The sequence below is a fragment of the Lepidochelys olivacea genome (assembly GCF_965140295.1).
Source record: "Lepidochelys olivacea isolate rLepOli2 genome assembly, chromosome: 16".
NCBI classification, from domain to species: Eukaryota; Metazoa; Chordata; order Testudines; family Cheloniidae; genus Lepidochelys; species Lepidochelys olivacea.
Window position 1 is genome coordinate 19096696 of NC_140426.1, and position 15632 is coordinate 19112327.

The window sequence follows — 15632 nt, forward strand, 5'->3', positions numbered from 1 at the left end:
CTTCTGCTAGAGTAAATAGTCTGTTTGATGGGATATTATAGGGTTACAGCTCTTCCCCGCCCTTCCAGGAGCTTCTTTCTGTGCCTCTAATTTTCCATGTAGTTTACATACTAATGAGCTTCTGTGCAAGCACACCTGGTGGCTGTGTGAGCCAAACAGGTTCGCAAGCACAAAGTGCCCAGTGTTGCAGCTCACTCTGAGGCGGAGTGGATTTGGCAGAGGAGAGGAGGTAGCCGGGGGCCAAATCCTTCAGCTTCTTATTCGCTCGGGCAAAACTGCCATTGACTTTGCCGAGCAGTTTGGCTGAGTGAGGAGCGAGTCTGAGCGAAGCCAGAGCTTCGGGGGTTTGCTCAGTATTTGCAAGAGCTCCAATGACAAGCGGAGAGAATAGGAGGGGAGAACAAAGACCTGGAGGCTCTGTGCACCAGAGTTCCAAGCTAGGCTACCTGTGTCCCCCCGGCACCCTGCCAGTGCCCCCGCAGGACCTTCAGAGCAGTAGGCTGGATTCAGATCCTCTCCCATCTAGGGTGTCTATAACCTCAGATTCAGCTGGCCTCCTCGGTCATTCAGGGCCATGGCCTCTGAGCCAATCGTCATGTTGCTCTTTATGCCTGGGACAGTCTCTCTTGGTCCTCTCTCCTTCTTCACATTCCTCTTCAGGCAATTCCTCACAAATCTTCCCCTCTCCCTCTTCTGCACAGTTGTCTTCTCTTGTGTTTGTCTGGCCTTATTTAGGCTGTAAGCTCTCAAGGGCAGAGATTCTGTCTCCTCTCTGTCTGTAAGGTGCCCTGTACATCCGTGGCTCTCTCTAAACATCTAATAATGACATTAAGGTTAGGATAGTTGTGTGACCCACAACACTGGTATCTGCTCTGTACCCAAATCACAGTGTTAAGGGTTCGGTTGGGCCATACTTACAAAATCAACATGTTAAACATATAATGTTAAGAGAAGGTGTAAATAAAATAGTAAATGTCTAGCAAAAATACAGGCTCTGTTATTTCAGTGTTACAAAAAGCAAAACCCCACTCACTCAGGTTTAGCAAACTCACACTTGCAAGTGTGCAAAGTGCAATATTATCGCTCATTTCCAAAGGCAAACGAAATGTGATGCCCCATGGGGATATGTGACCCACCAAACTCTCTAGGGGATGCAAAGACCTGCTGGATTTACTCAGTAGCCAATGGACAGGATCACTTGCCAGCCAGGACTTCTCTAAGGTGGAGAAAAGTTTCTCTTTGGGGAATATACACACAGTTACTGAGAAAGTTATCAGCTGGCTACATGGACACATGGAAGCCTCTGGTATGAATGATGGCCAAGGGACAAGGCCTTTCAGGTTGAATAGGACCAGTTTTGTTCATCAGCAAATTAAAAATTTGTAACAACCTGCATTTTGGTGTGGGGGGTGGCAGTGGAATTCTTTTCCACCGCAGGGAAAAAAGCTTCAGAGCTGGCAGCTTGTTTCTGGTCACAATCCCCACTGGACTAACGAGCGAGGGCTGCATAACTTTCGTAGGGTCCTTCCAGGTGGCGAACAGGTGCGTGTTGGGATACAGGCGCCCCAGCCTCCAGGCAGGGGGAGACTCTTATCACACACAGCAGCAGAGAGTGGAGCAGTCCAGTTTGGCGGGGTTTCCCCCATTCCCTGCCTTCTTGTTCACCTTGGGCAGCAACAGGACAAAGGACATGGCCAAAGCACAATGGTAGAAGCTATGCACGTAGGTGTAATCCCACTCCTGAAACCAAAGAGAGAGTCAGTGAGAGTTTCCACTGCTGGAGGATTTGCGTCCTCTCTGGGTTCAAGATTCTCACATCACTGAAATTTTAGAGTATTTCATATACACACAGGACAGATTTAATCCCATGGTTCTCTGCCCTGGCACCCCATTCAGTCTTTTTCCCTTTTCATTCAGTGCCTTGCTATTTGAAATTCAAGCTGTGTTGCTTAGTTGCGATTGGTCAAATAAATCACATGGTATTATTTCTGTTCCCTGACTGGATAAGCAATGCTCTTATAGGGCCTGATCCAAAACCCATTGAAGTCAGCGGCAGTCTTTCCATTGACTTCAGTGGACTTTGGATCAGGCCCGTCAGTGGATTTCTGGTGTGAATGCCTGCTGCAGAAACCAGATTTAAAATGAGTTCTCTGCCACTGTACTATATTTAGCTCTCTGCTGATGCTTGGATGTGCATGCTGAAAGGTTGCGCTCTGAGGGCTATTCATGCTAGTAAAGACCAGTCACGCGGATGCTCACAGAAAGTGAAAACAAAAGGGAGGTGAACTATTTGTTGCACTTTTCACTGAGCTCTGGGTGGCTGTTGCTGCTGGAACCTCCTGTCTGGGAAGCTCTGGAGATCTGCTGTGTGCAGTATCACAGAGATGCCAGCATGGCTTGGGGCACTGAGATTAAGAGACCATGGTATAGCATCTAGCAACTCACTGTGAAAGCCTTTTGATTTGCCCGAAGTGCCAGAAATTGCAGTACCTCTCACCTAAGATGGTACAGCAGGCTTCTACTGCTTTGGTACGCCTGAACTTAGACCCAGTACTGGCAAATCCCCATAGACATGGAATATGCCCTCATCAGGCTGGTCTCTGGTGTAATTTCACCCTTATGGTGTGAACATATTTGCAACTCGTGGTCTCCCACAAAGGAGCTGTGTCCAAATAGACTCACAACTACCTGGCCCAGTGTGGTTTGCCTCCGCAACAAGACCAAGTTTCCAAAAGAGATTGGCTTCTATTTTGGCCAGGATGAATGCAGAGGACTTCTGAAAATGGGGCCTTTATTCAGGTGCCTCAATGGGAGCACTGAGCTCTTTGGAAAATCTCTCCCTTCGAGGAGCATCACTGATAAATGCTCTGTGTACACGTCCTACCCGTCCCCTCTTCTGTTACAGGCCATCTGGGCAATACCGGTCACACCCACCAGCCCAGAAATGAGATCCTGAGACCTCTGCCTCCCTTCAGTGCTGAAAAAGGGTTTCCAGCCTTAAACAGGCAGCCGTGGAAAAGTAAAGTGGACTTAACACAGGCTGATTTGCACATTTCTCTGCTCTTGAATGAAGTGTTTCATTACACTGCTTAGGAGAAGCTCAAGCAGAAGGAAGGAGGAGATTGTGGATTGGGGGGAGGGGAATTTGTGCTAAGTGACGCTTTTATGTTCTGCTAGAAGTTGCAATTACTTAAAGCTTTGAAAAATAATCCTCTGGCAGCCCTGTGAAGTCGTATCGATTTGCTCCCAATGCACAAAATGGCAGTAACCCAAGGGCTGAACACATGCTCAGCGAGAGGCAGGGTCGAGAGTGTTATGTCCCCTTTTCTTCATGGACATTGGTGATGTAGGGCCTTCTGTACAGGAAAAGAGTATAGTCTAGTGGTTACAGCAGAAGGTTGAGGGCCCAATCCAATGCCCATTGGAGTCAATCAGTATCCTTCCACTCAGTTCAGTGGACATTGGATCAGGCCCTTCATCAGAACTCCTGGGTTCTGGTCCTCACTCTGCCACTGATATGGGTTTTGACCTTTGGCTAAATCACACAGGGCCAGATTTTCAAGAGGTCCCCCCACTGGAGAAAATTGTGAGCTGTTCACAGACAATTTGCCAATGGAAAAAGAGACGAAAAAAATCTTCATCAACTAAATGATTCGCTGTCAATTCTTTGCCCAACTCTGGTTATAATTAATAGATAGAGGCCTGCGCAGACACAAAATTTGTATCCACATCCGATCCGCGATCTGCAAACATAGTCCATGGATATCCGTGGATATAAGGCGGATATCTGCAGATTTGCAGGGCTCTATTAATAGATCAGTTTTCCTCCTTTTTAAGCTGTTCAGTGCGCAGGGGTTGAAGGCATTCCCTTGGGGAGCTGCATGAGAGGGTGGCATGCCCACTGTGAGAAGCCGTCCATTTAAATAGTCTTATTAGCACCTTTGGCAGAGCTCCTCAGGGCCTTGTGGTGCCGTGAGTTAGGGCAAGAAGGGTGGGGTCCATGAAGGGATTTAGGTATTGCAATACGCAGTGTTGCAGAGCCCACCTTTTAGATGCTTAGAAAACAACACTGCCATCCACAAAGCCTGAGCGAGGCACCTAGGATCCAATACAATGCATGGGGAAGATAGGGGCCAATGTAATCCGCAAAAGCCAGAACGCCATGTAGCTAGCCAATGGGAGATGCCGACGAGAGAGGGAATTGAACCTGGGTCTCCGACAGTCCAGGTGAGCACTCTAACTGCTAGGTAGTGGCCCCACCCCTTCCTTCTTCAGCAGGATTTCGTAGGGGGTCCAATCCATTATGTGGCCTCAGCATATGTCTACTGGATTGGGCCCCACATATGATTTAGGTGGATGAATGCCCGGCTTCCCCGGGTATGCGAGTTGCTCTGGGGCTTACGCGGGAGATAGGCCTCCAGACGCTTAGGGTGAGGCAGCCACGCGCATGTTCAGAGGCAGCAACATGGGCACCGAGGGACCTTTCACCTGACACTTAGGTGCCGAGTGAGTTTAGGCACCTACAGAGTTTGGCGGGAGTCTTGGGGATTGCAGGGAGTCAAAACAGGGATGTAGGCACCTAAATCACTACTCAGCACAATGTCTGCTCAGGTGAGCCTTTGGCAGTGGTTTTTGTATGTGAAATGGACATCTGTCCGCTGGCACCTGGACTAGGACTAAGACTAAGACCTGCTGACTAGGCAATAATTTTAGATGAATTCTGGCCTGGGTTGGATTTGAACCAGAGATCCTCTTACCCTGGGAATCTCCTTCACACAGTGATAATGACTACAGTGTCATTATCACTGTAATTTATTGTGCAGACAGGTACCTCAAAGAAGAATCTCAGCATGAGTGCTAACGCCCCAAAGCAGAAGCCTGGGCCTATCTGTTGTGTGTAGACGCTCTTGTCAGGGTACAGGCCTCTCTTTTCTTTCATCTTCTGCAGCTGGAAGGGAACAGAAAGCACGTGAAGCCCTTTCACCCCATGTTCAATCTCGTTGTTCAGCTTCTGAAAGATCCCATGCAATTAAAAAGCAAAGTAAGCAAAACCTCTGATAGTGACTGGCTGGTTGGGTTACTCTCTTTGATCCTAAAGCTCTTAACGCCTGGGACCGGACATGAGATCGAGAAGATTGTGCTCTTGTTTGCTGCTTTCAAGAGTGAGTCTTGAGTAGAGCAAGGTACAGTGTGGGCAGGCACTTGGCTACTTTTCCCTTCGCCACAGCAAATCCCTTTTTATTAGGCCTTCACATCATTCTGACAATGCACCCCAATCTGCAGCTCCTATTGGCTGGGAATGGTGAACTGCGGCCGCTGGGAGCTGCGGGGGGCTGTGCCTGTGGACAGCCAACGTAAACAAAATGTCTCGCCGCCCGCCAGCGGATTACCCTGTTGGGCTGCGCGCCGAAGGTTGCCGACCCCTGGGCTACAGTAATACAATAAATACTAATAAAGAAGTGAAGGTTAGTGACATTATTAACTTGGGACTGGGCTCACTGAATTTTCCATGATGCTTGGTCCTTACACAGTTTTTGTTCTATCAATTTTACACACACTCTCTCTCTCTAATAACTCTGACACTCTCTTTAATAAATCTGACTCGTGGCAACCTATGGTTTGCTGCATAATATGCCCTTTGGAAGGCCACTGTTTTCTAGTCACCCCCAGAAGTTGGAAGCCACATTGTGTAGCCTTAAAACAGAATCAGACCTGTGTTTGTTCCACCAGAATTATGGCTCTGCTGTACCACCTGTTTTTAGGTAAATCTTCCATTGATTTCAGGGCAATTTACCAGACCACACTGCCTCTTGGTTATTGTAAAAACTCCATAAATATATTCTTGATGACTAGAAACATAAGAACATGAGATCCGCTAGAGTGGCTCAGACCAATCAAATCCGGCAATGATCACAAAAGCTTTTTGTTATTTGCCTGCTTTCCGTTTTCACTGAACACAGAATAACTCCATTTCCCTTCTGAATCCAGCCCCAGTGTCATAATGTGCAGCAGACTTTGGTTTAGAAAAGAAAATTATTCCCCCTGCAGTGTCTTCTCTGTCGCTTGAAAGCTTTACTGGGAAACTCCCAATTTGTTCTTTGATGGTAGGCTGAGAGGTGGGTACAAGCAGACCTCAGGGCTTACATGGGACTGATGTGGTGGATAGAACTTTGCAGCTCTCTGTCCAGAAGTGACTTAGCCCATGTGAAGTGGCCAGCTGGCTTCTTACTTACCCATTTCACGGTTATCACAAGGACGGCCGTCCCGATTGGTCCTGAATAGACGCCATATCCCCATCGGTCATGGTAAATCCTCACTGCTATAGTGAGCACGCCGAACATCACAAAGGTCGACCTTTTAGGCTCATCAAACTCTGCCAGAGCTGCAAGGCACAAACCAAAGTGAGGATCAGAGCATCTAATCTTCCATTGCTTTGATTTGCTCCAGATACTTGGTGTTTCTACAGCACCTTCCATCCAAGGGTTCACTTTGGGCTAAACATGGCTGATGGAAGCCCTGAGAATTTGACCCTAACCCCACCACTCCTCTATTAGGTTGGTGTTATTATACAGTGCATGGGGAAAGTGAAGCATAGAGAGGCAAAGTGGCTTGCCCAAGGGTGGGCAGGAAACCTCTAGCAGAGCTGGGAGTAGATCCCAGATTTCCTGACTCCCAGGCTCTCTGAGATAAAAAAAGGGTAATTTAATGTCTCATGAAAATGTTCTACCCTCCAGTTAATTTCCTTCCTTCCTTCTTAACCAGGGGCAGCTTTAGTCAGAGGTGAGAGAATCACATACAGTGTCACATCTAAGATAGCTTCAAAGACCACTGAGATCACCAGAGCTCCTTGCCTCCAGGCAAGCAGGGATTAAGGGGAGGTTAGCAGGACACCAGCTGGAGATGCCGCAAAGCTCTCTCCCAGAAAGTGAGATTCTAGCTGCAGACAGGGCTTTGGGGCGCATTTCGGCGCAGTGGGGACATACTGAGGTTCCTAGACGTATCTTACACAGGGAACACCAACTGTTGTCAAAGAGGAAGGTGATCAATTGTTCTCCACGTCCGTTGAAGATAGGCCGAGAAGTAATGGGCTTAATGTGCAGCAGGGGAGATTTAGGTCCGATAGTAGGAAAAACCGTCTGACTCTAAGGGTAGTTAAGCTCTGGAACAGGCTTCCAAGGGAGGGGGTAGAATCACTGCCATCAGAGGTTTTTAAGAACAACTTTAAAATGGAGCAATCTAAGACCAGCTCGTTCTACAGCACCTGGCCCTCTCTGCACGCAGAACAAATAGGGCTAGGAATATTCATTCAGTCTGATGGCCCACTCAGTGCTTTATAATATTTCACGTGGCGGCTTTCCCAGCTGACAAACTGCCCAGGATTGGATCAGTTAGCACTGTGTAGCTGGCTACCTCCTTCCCCCAAGTCATCAATTACAGACCGAGAGAAGCAGTAGGAAGCTGGCCTCTGATATTTTCTGCTTGTCTGTCAAAACAATTAAGGTTTGGAACAGCACAAGACTGCATTGTATTGTGCGGGGCAGTGGCACAAAGTGGATATTTCCCATTGTTCCACATGGTGGCATGACATAATTGTGATTATTATTAATTATTTGTATTACTGTGCTGCCTAGGGGCCTGAGTCATAAGCTAGGACCTTAATGTGCTAGGTGCTGTACAAACACAGACATGCTAACAATATTAGCCACGACGATCATTTCTTCCCAGTAAAGTGCTATGAGGAGATCAAACAGCAGAAATCTTGTTAATTGTTCAGGCGGAACTTGGGCCCATCTAGTTCTTTAGTACCCTAGTGTGAGACAGGACTTGCTGGGTTATCTGTAGGGAATATAAACTGCACGATTATTTCAGGGCCACACCAAGTCTGACCCACAGCTGTGCAGACAAGGGCTCACAGGCTCAGAGTTCTCTTGTGTGTGGCTCTCCGAGGCACCTTTGCAGAAAGAGACAAAGGGTAAAACTTTTCAAGTATCTCAAAGATTTAGGAACATAGTTCCATTTTTCTAAGTGACACAGGCACCCAGGAGCCTGCATCTCATTGAAAGTCAAAGGGATTTAGGCTCTTAAGGGACTCAGTCCCTTTTCAAAATGGAAATTAGGCTTCAAAATCACTTAGATCAGGAGTGGCCAAACTTACTGACCCTCTGAGCCACATACAATAATTTTCAGAAGTTCAAGAGCCGCAACACACGCACAGCCAACCCCATGGGGTGGCATCTGCTGAGGCCTGGGGCTTCTGCTCTGATGGCCCCCTGTGGGGCTAAAGCCCTTAGACATCCCTCCCTGCAGGGCAGAAACCCCAAGCTCCCCCCAGCCCAGTCTGGTAGATAGAGAATGGTTGTGTGTGGAGGGGGAGCTCCGCGAGCCACACTTTAACTGTAAAAGAGCTGTGTGCAGCTCACGAGCCACAGTTTGGCCCTGCCTGACTTAGACACTTTTGAAAAGTTTACCCAAAGGTTAAGATTTCCAAGGATGATGGTGACTTTAGCCACACAGCTCCCATTAATTTCAGTGGGACTTGTAAAAACAACGAGGAGTCCTTGTGGCACCTTAGCGACTATCAAATTTATTTGGGCATAAGCTTTCGTGGGATATAACCCACTTCATCAGAAGCATGGAGTGGAAAATACAAGTAAGCAGGACTAAATATACAGCACATGAAAAGATGGGAGTTGCCTTACCAAGTGGGGGGTGGGGGGTTAGTGCTAACGAGGCCAATTCAATTAGGGTGGATGTGGATGTGGGATTTGTGTAGCTAAATTCCCCTAGTTGACTTTGCAAGTGCCAGCCAAACTCCAGAGGTTTCAGGGTGTGGTGGCTGAATTCACTTTCCCAGGAGATCCTGGGGAACAACGTAATATTCAGTTTTCCAGGTGGACAGGCCAAGGCACTTGAGCCAATTGAGCCAATGGTCAGGCATGGTAGGATCTCTAGCTTCCTCCTTATTCTCTTCACTTTGAGCCCTCAGCCCTAATGACTTTGCACCATCTTCTACATGTGATCCTATAGGACTATTTGGGCCCTGTCCACCCTAAGATCTGAATCCTGCTAACTCGCTCTGGATGCAGCAGAGGCTGCACAGACACCTGCTTGAAGTTTGGAAACTTGAAGTCGCCAGTGCAAGTAAATTATTAGAGGCTTTTGTTTAGCACAGAATCAGGTAATAACTGATTAAAAGTTATGGATCCCAGTGGGCTCCATGCTTTTCCAGCTTACCCAGCTGTGTTATGGCTGTCCTGGATTTGCATTCCAGGAAACATGCCCAAGGGTCTGTACGTACGCACATGTGTGTTCAATCTTTACAAGCAACATGGTGAAAAGCTATCCCACATTTCAGTCACCACACCTTCTGTGTCCTTGGATCACATTTTTACAGGGATAAATGTCCGCATTTTAATTTGTTTCCCTGATGGTCAATAGTTTAAACCTCTTAGTTCTGATTTTTTTATTTTTTGTAAAATTCAATAGTAAAGCAATCAAGTTCAACCGAGCTGCAACCAGCCAAGTTATAGAGATTAAAACTCATTTACCTTGAAATTGCTCTAATCAAGTGGAGAATGGCCCTGGAATCTTATTTGCCTATTTTTTTAAAGTCATCACAAAGGAGACTATACACACGATGGATAGATTAGGAACCAAGCTGAACCCTTCCCTTGATATTCAAACTGTTGTTGAGCTCAACCATATTTGTGATTAACTTCTCCCACACTCATTTTAACATACAGAAGGTTTATCATGTTCCTAGTTGTGGGGTGAAGTATTCCAGTCCCCCTTTTCTGTGTAAATGCTGCATAAACTCTGGATACCCTGGCCTGGAAGGGCCATGTTGGCCAAGTCATCCTTCCATCAAAAGAGACCAGAGAGGTGGGGATAAAATGGTCTCAAGGCATGTTGGGAATGTGACTGTAAACTCTCACTTGAGCTTTGGGAAGGTTGGTAGAGTTGAGTGATTTGTCAGTCGTTCACGTGAATCAAGGTAGAGAATATATATTCTAGAGCTGGTTGGAATTTTTTGAATGAAACATTTTTTTGTTGAAAACTGGCCTTTTTGCCAAAATCAGAAATTCTTGTGAAAAAGTTTTTTCAAAGAATGTGTTGACCGTATCAAAGAGGGAAAATTTAGTCTTTTGTTTTTCTTTTTTTCTTTGCCCTTTCTTTTCCCTTTATGGAAGAAGGGAGAAAAAGAAAGCAGGGAAATGGGAAACACGGCGTGGAGGGAGGGTGGAGGGGGGAAAGGAAAAAATGAAAACGGTCAAAACCCACAGATTTTAAATAAAAAAGGGTAATGAGATATTTTTTCCATTTCCCAACATGCTCTGATATTTCCTCACAGCCAAAATTAGGTCCTGATAAATCAGGGGGATTTATTTGTTAGAAGAAATGAGTTTTGATTTGCTTATGTATGTTTGCCAGAGTTTGAAGAAATGAGCCCTGGTATAAAAAGATTTGCTTAAGAGTTGATAATGGTGGTGGACATCCATCTGTGGGCTTCTTGGCTTCCAGGGCGAGGAATGTGGTACAAATACCTAAACAGATCTGTCAAGAATCAGTGCTTGTCTCCAGATGCAGAGCTTTTCCAGCCACTCTTTAGGACAGGTACTGTCTATTTGTTCTGAGTTTGTACAGCACCTAGCACAGTGGGACCCTGGCCTATGATTACAGGCCTGAGGCCCTAGCACAATTCAAATCATAGAAATCCACAGCTTGGGTTGGGTTCCATAAGGAAATATCTCAAAGTTGGCTCCTATAATTGGGAGTCATAGGGGACAGCATCTCTCTCATGACTGAAGCCCACTAACCATTGTGACACAGACACCAACAAGTCCTGTACCCTAAAACACCAACCCACAAATATTGCAACATGTTAAGAACTGACAAAGACTCATGCTTACCCATCAGTGACACCCAAATGGACAAAGCCGTCCCATAGACGCTGAAATACTCCAGGATATCATACCGCATGAAACATAGCACTGACAAACCAGGTCCATCACATGCATGGTAAATCTATTAAAAAGGATAATTCAAAGGCACATTACCAAGGCAGGGGTCAGCCACAACTGAGCCTAAACAGGACTTACACTGTGCCTAGGCCTTTGTGCTGTTTCTCTGTATAAGGGCGAGTTTCAAGCTCTGCAGCATTCCCTTAAAATTCACTGGTTCAATGGACGTTCCTGCCCGTAAACTCATTCGCTACAATATTTGCAAAACATTTTCATGCACAATGGGTATGAGCACAGGCAAAGAAAATTCACTGGGAATATCAAAGGCATATTTGTGGGAATTCTTTTGTTGTATATATTTGCCTAGCTCTAGTTTCTTCCTCGGACAACTAGACTCCACTACGCCCCCTCTGCTAGCTCTGAGATGCTTCTCCATTCCTGATTTGGTCTCTTACCCATTTGGCAACAAATGGACCTGACACAATTCTTGCCAGCATTTCTCTCTGGGGACACCAATATCGTTTACGGTGAGAATTGCTGCAAATTCTTCAGCCCATTCTCTTTTCTATGGCAGCTTTTGCCATTGAGAGAACCCCCCCTCCCCCGCTTGGTGCTGGGCTTTGAGAAGGCTGGAGATGGGGAGGAGAGAGCTGGAGAGAGCATTTCTGGCTGAAGTAGAAGCACTTGTCTAAGATGGACAGATGCTTTCACTGGGCTGAAGAATTTCCTGTGGGGGAGTCTGAGTGGGACTATACAATGCAGCAGCAGCTGCATCACTGCATTGCTCGTCCTGACATACTCTGACAGCCCTGGCAGCTGTCTCCCTTTTCTTACATTCTAATATTTTGCATCTTCAGATTATTCTCTAAGGGCCCGATCCACCTCCTATCGAAGTCCTTGGCAAGTTTTCTATTGGCTTCAGTGGGAGTTGTAATAGGTCCTAAAATGGTGCCAAATGTGTTTACGTGGCATGGTACAGTTTTATTAGCCAGTCTGGTAGGTTTTTAGATGCTAGTAGGATTTTTTTCCCTGTTAACAAGGCTGGCCTTTATAATAAGGGATGAGCGTGGTCCTGCAGATGGAGCACTGCACTGTGCATCTGGAGACATGTGTGCTACTCCTAGCTCTGCCACCGACGTGCTTTGACGATGCTGGGTAGGTCACTTAACCTTCCAGGGCCTGGGTTTCCCTACATCTGTAACATGGGTGTAACGATTCTTACTTGCCATTACAAAGTGCTTTGAAATCTATGATGGAAAAGGCTAAATATTATATGAGTTCAGTTATTGGGCATGGAGGAAGAAATCCAGTTCTGTTCAGGTTCTTATACCACACTCATCCCCACTGTGTCAGTGGTTTGAGCATTGGCCTGCTAAACCCAGGGTTGTGAGTTCAATCCTTGAGGGGGCCACTTAGAGATCTGGGGCAAAAATTGGAGATTGGTCCTGCTTTGAGCAGGGGGTTGGACTAGATGACCTCCTGAGGTCCCTTCCAACCCTGATACTCTATGATTCTATGAAATGTGCATGTAAATAAATTAAGAATGTGTAAAAATTTCAGTATCTCTGAATTCTATGATTCTATGAAAGGTAACTAGGTTGATGATGCGAATTCTATTCTGTATAGTTAAACAATGTGTGTATATAATAATAGAGTGAACAGTTGTGCAAAGTCCTACTCATCTGCATGACTAGAGCAAGTGAATTAATTATTTCTGTGTGTGCATGTGAACAAAATAGCCTTCTTACCCCCATTATTATCATGGGAAGGGAAGGCAAATAGATTTTCACTCTAGGCTAGTACAATTTCAAGACTGTTCGGCCAGACTGGAAAGTTAATAATCATCTTTCTTGATAACTCTGTGGCATCTCCCTCAATCTTTCCTCTGCTACTCCATAAATTCCCCCTTTCCCAGCTTTAATTTACACCATAATTCAGCTATCGTAAAATCAATAATTCCACTGTATGCTTTTGTCTAAAATTACAAAACATCAACTTACTTTAAATACAGTTTAAAACCAGAATACGGGATGGCCACTTATGAACTGTAACAGACAAACCGACAGATGCTACCACACCCTAAATGTGCAATTACAATAAAGGATTCAAATATATTTCCCTATGATCACTGCTCTTTGTTATCATAAACTGAAGAATCTCATTCAGAATACTCAGGGCAATACACAGTGGCAAGACGTATCCAACAGTGGGTATTTTTCAGATACGCAATACGCTATGTTCCCCCCCCCAGTGTATGGTGTTTCCCCCCGTTAGTATTTCATAAGACTCCTGTTTGTTTGTTTGTTTTGTAAATCCTTCATCCCACTTGCATGTTTATTTCCCAACGGAGACTCTGCAGAAAAGGGGTAAAGTAGGACATTGCCAACAAAAGAAACAGAAGGAATTCTTACCGCAACAAAGAACATAGTGAAGAAATAAACCATGGCTTCCATGTGGAATCTTCGCTTGGCTGCAATACTGATGGTCGGGAGGAAGACCAGGCTGCTGATAGTTGGGAGGAGAAGCTTGGCAACTAGTGAACCCATTGAGGGATGGGTGACAATCACAGGAGAACGCGGAGGAATATTATTATTCAGAGGAATAAAACCTTTTAAAAAAATCAGTAAGAAAGCTGGTTAGAGAGAACTCAGAAGGACAGCAGGGAGCAGCTCTAAGTAGGACTACAGAGTGTTGTGAAAACAGCTGTGGCAAGTGTGCTTTAAAATTTAAATGCCCTGATGCTGGGTTCGTTCTAGGTGATGTCAGCAGATGACATGTGCCAGCAGCTGAAGGGGAAGATGGCACAGCTGCTGATGGCTTGCCCTTTAAATGGTCTTCACATTCTCTTTCTTTTTTTTTTTTTTTTAACATTCCTGAAACGCATTGGAGCTCAATGGGGACAAATGCCCTGTGTCGCCAAGCAAAACATCCTTTGACACGTCTCACTCTTGCCCAGCGTTCTTGTAAACAGGCTGTTATGGTATCAAGCAACATATATGGGACAAGTTTTGTTCCCTGGGGGGATTCCCACTGAAAGTAGCAGAGGGTGCATGTGTGGAAAGAAGAATAGGCCTCATTTGGACCAGCTAGTGACACGGACTACATGCTGGCACAAGGGAGTAAGGGGGCATAGGAATTCGGTTGTACTCATGCATGGGTCACATAGACCTTGAATCCAGGAGCCCAGAAGTAAGCTGACTGCAAGCTTGCTTTTCTCCACCACCTCTCAGTTTGGGCGGGAATGGATGGATTAGCTCCACCTCCTCAACTCATTGGCCAGGCAGCTGTGTTAGCCTGCGTATACATGCTGCTGGGATAGCCCAAGAGTAAATTACTCCCCACTGCAGCTAGGAGGAAGCAGAGGAGCAATTATGACTCAGAGGGGTGTCAGGGAGTCACAGCGCACCATAGGACTACTCTTGAAGTGGTGTTAGAACGAGTTGAAAAATATACAAAACAATCAAAAAGTATTGTTCATTATAACTTTAAGTGGATTTTTTAGGTTTGCCATCATTTTTCAGTTATTAAAAACTGAAAAAATATTATTTTTGGTTTTCAAATAAACAAACCATTTGTTTTGGACAAAAATGAAAAGTTTGGTGAGAAAATTTCCATTAGCTCAAAAAGCCATTTTTCCATTAAAAAAAAAGTTTTAAAGGAAAAATTGGGACCAGCTCTGGGAGGTGCAGTTTACGTGCCACCCCTGCTCTAGCCCATTGTGTGTTAACATTCGGAGTAGTTTTCCATGGAAACCACTTACTTTAAAAGTATGGGCCACTGTACTCAATCTTAGTAGTACTTACTTTCAGCTGAAATCATTGGACTGCTCTTGGAGTCAGATAGAGCTTGACAGAAGAAAGAGTGGCTGAACTTGGCCCCCTATGAGATGGCAACAGACTAGCTATTTGTAATGGTTTTATCAGACCTTAAAATCTATTAACCTTAAATGTATGTGGTCTGCGGAAAACCAATATACAGCAGAGTTTTTGTTGCTGACCTGCAAGCTTGTGTCCTTTTACTTATCTGAAGTTTTTTAAGTTCCAGACTTAACAGTGGCCATAAGGGTGTGGACTTTCCTATGGTGTGGGGCAGGGATAGCTCAGTGCTTTGAGCATTGGCCTGCTAAACCCAGGGTTGTGAATTCAATCCTTGAGGGGGCCATTTAGGGATCTGGGGCAAAAATTGGGGATTGGTCCTGCTTTGAGCAGGGGGTTGGACTAGATAACCTCCTGAGGTCCCTTCCAACCCCGATATTCTATGGTCCACCACCTAGAAAGGAACATACCAGCTGCAAATTCTCCTTTGTTATTTTTCTGCAGGAAGCAGCGACCTAGGATTGGCTGGTTTCAGAGTAACAGCCGTGTTAGTCTGTATTCGCAAAAAGAAAAGGAGTACTTGTGGCACCTTAGAGACTAACCAATTTATTTGAGCATGAGCTTTCGTGCATCCGATGAAGTGAGCTGTAGCTCACGAAAGCTCATGCTCAAATAAATTGGTTAGTCTCTAAGGTGCCACAAGTACTCCTTTTCTTTCTAGGATTGGCTGTAATCCTTCCATAATTTCTCAGGTAGGATGTTAAGGCTCACTAGTCATTCCATGGGAAAACCACACAGGATTCCAACAGGTAACAATCCGTTACATGTTCTTGTCCTGTCATTTGTGTGTTCTGAC

The 15632-nt window shown here is 45.5% G+C and overlaps 1 protein-coding gene across 1 annotated transcript; it reads right to left on the minus strand.

Moving 5' to 3' along the window:
* Positions 1-1013: 1013 nt before the first annotated feature.
* MYMK (myomaker, myoblast fusion factor) lies at positions 1014-13507 on the minus strand (the record flags this gene model as incomplete). Its single annotated transcript, XM_084649742.1, has 5 exons — positions 1014-1740; positions 4832-4948; positions 6234-6382; positions 10911-11025; positions 13373-13507. 5 exons carry the CDS (start codon positions 13505-13507, stop codon positions 1594-1596), a joined length of 663 nt encoding a protein of 220 aa, XP_084505868.1. The 3' UTR covers positions 1014-1593.
* Positions 13508-15632: the final 2125 nt, after the last annotated feature.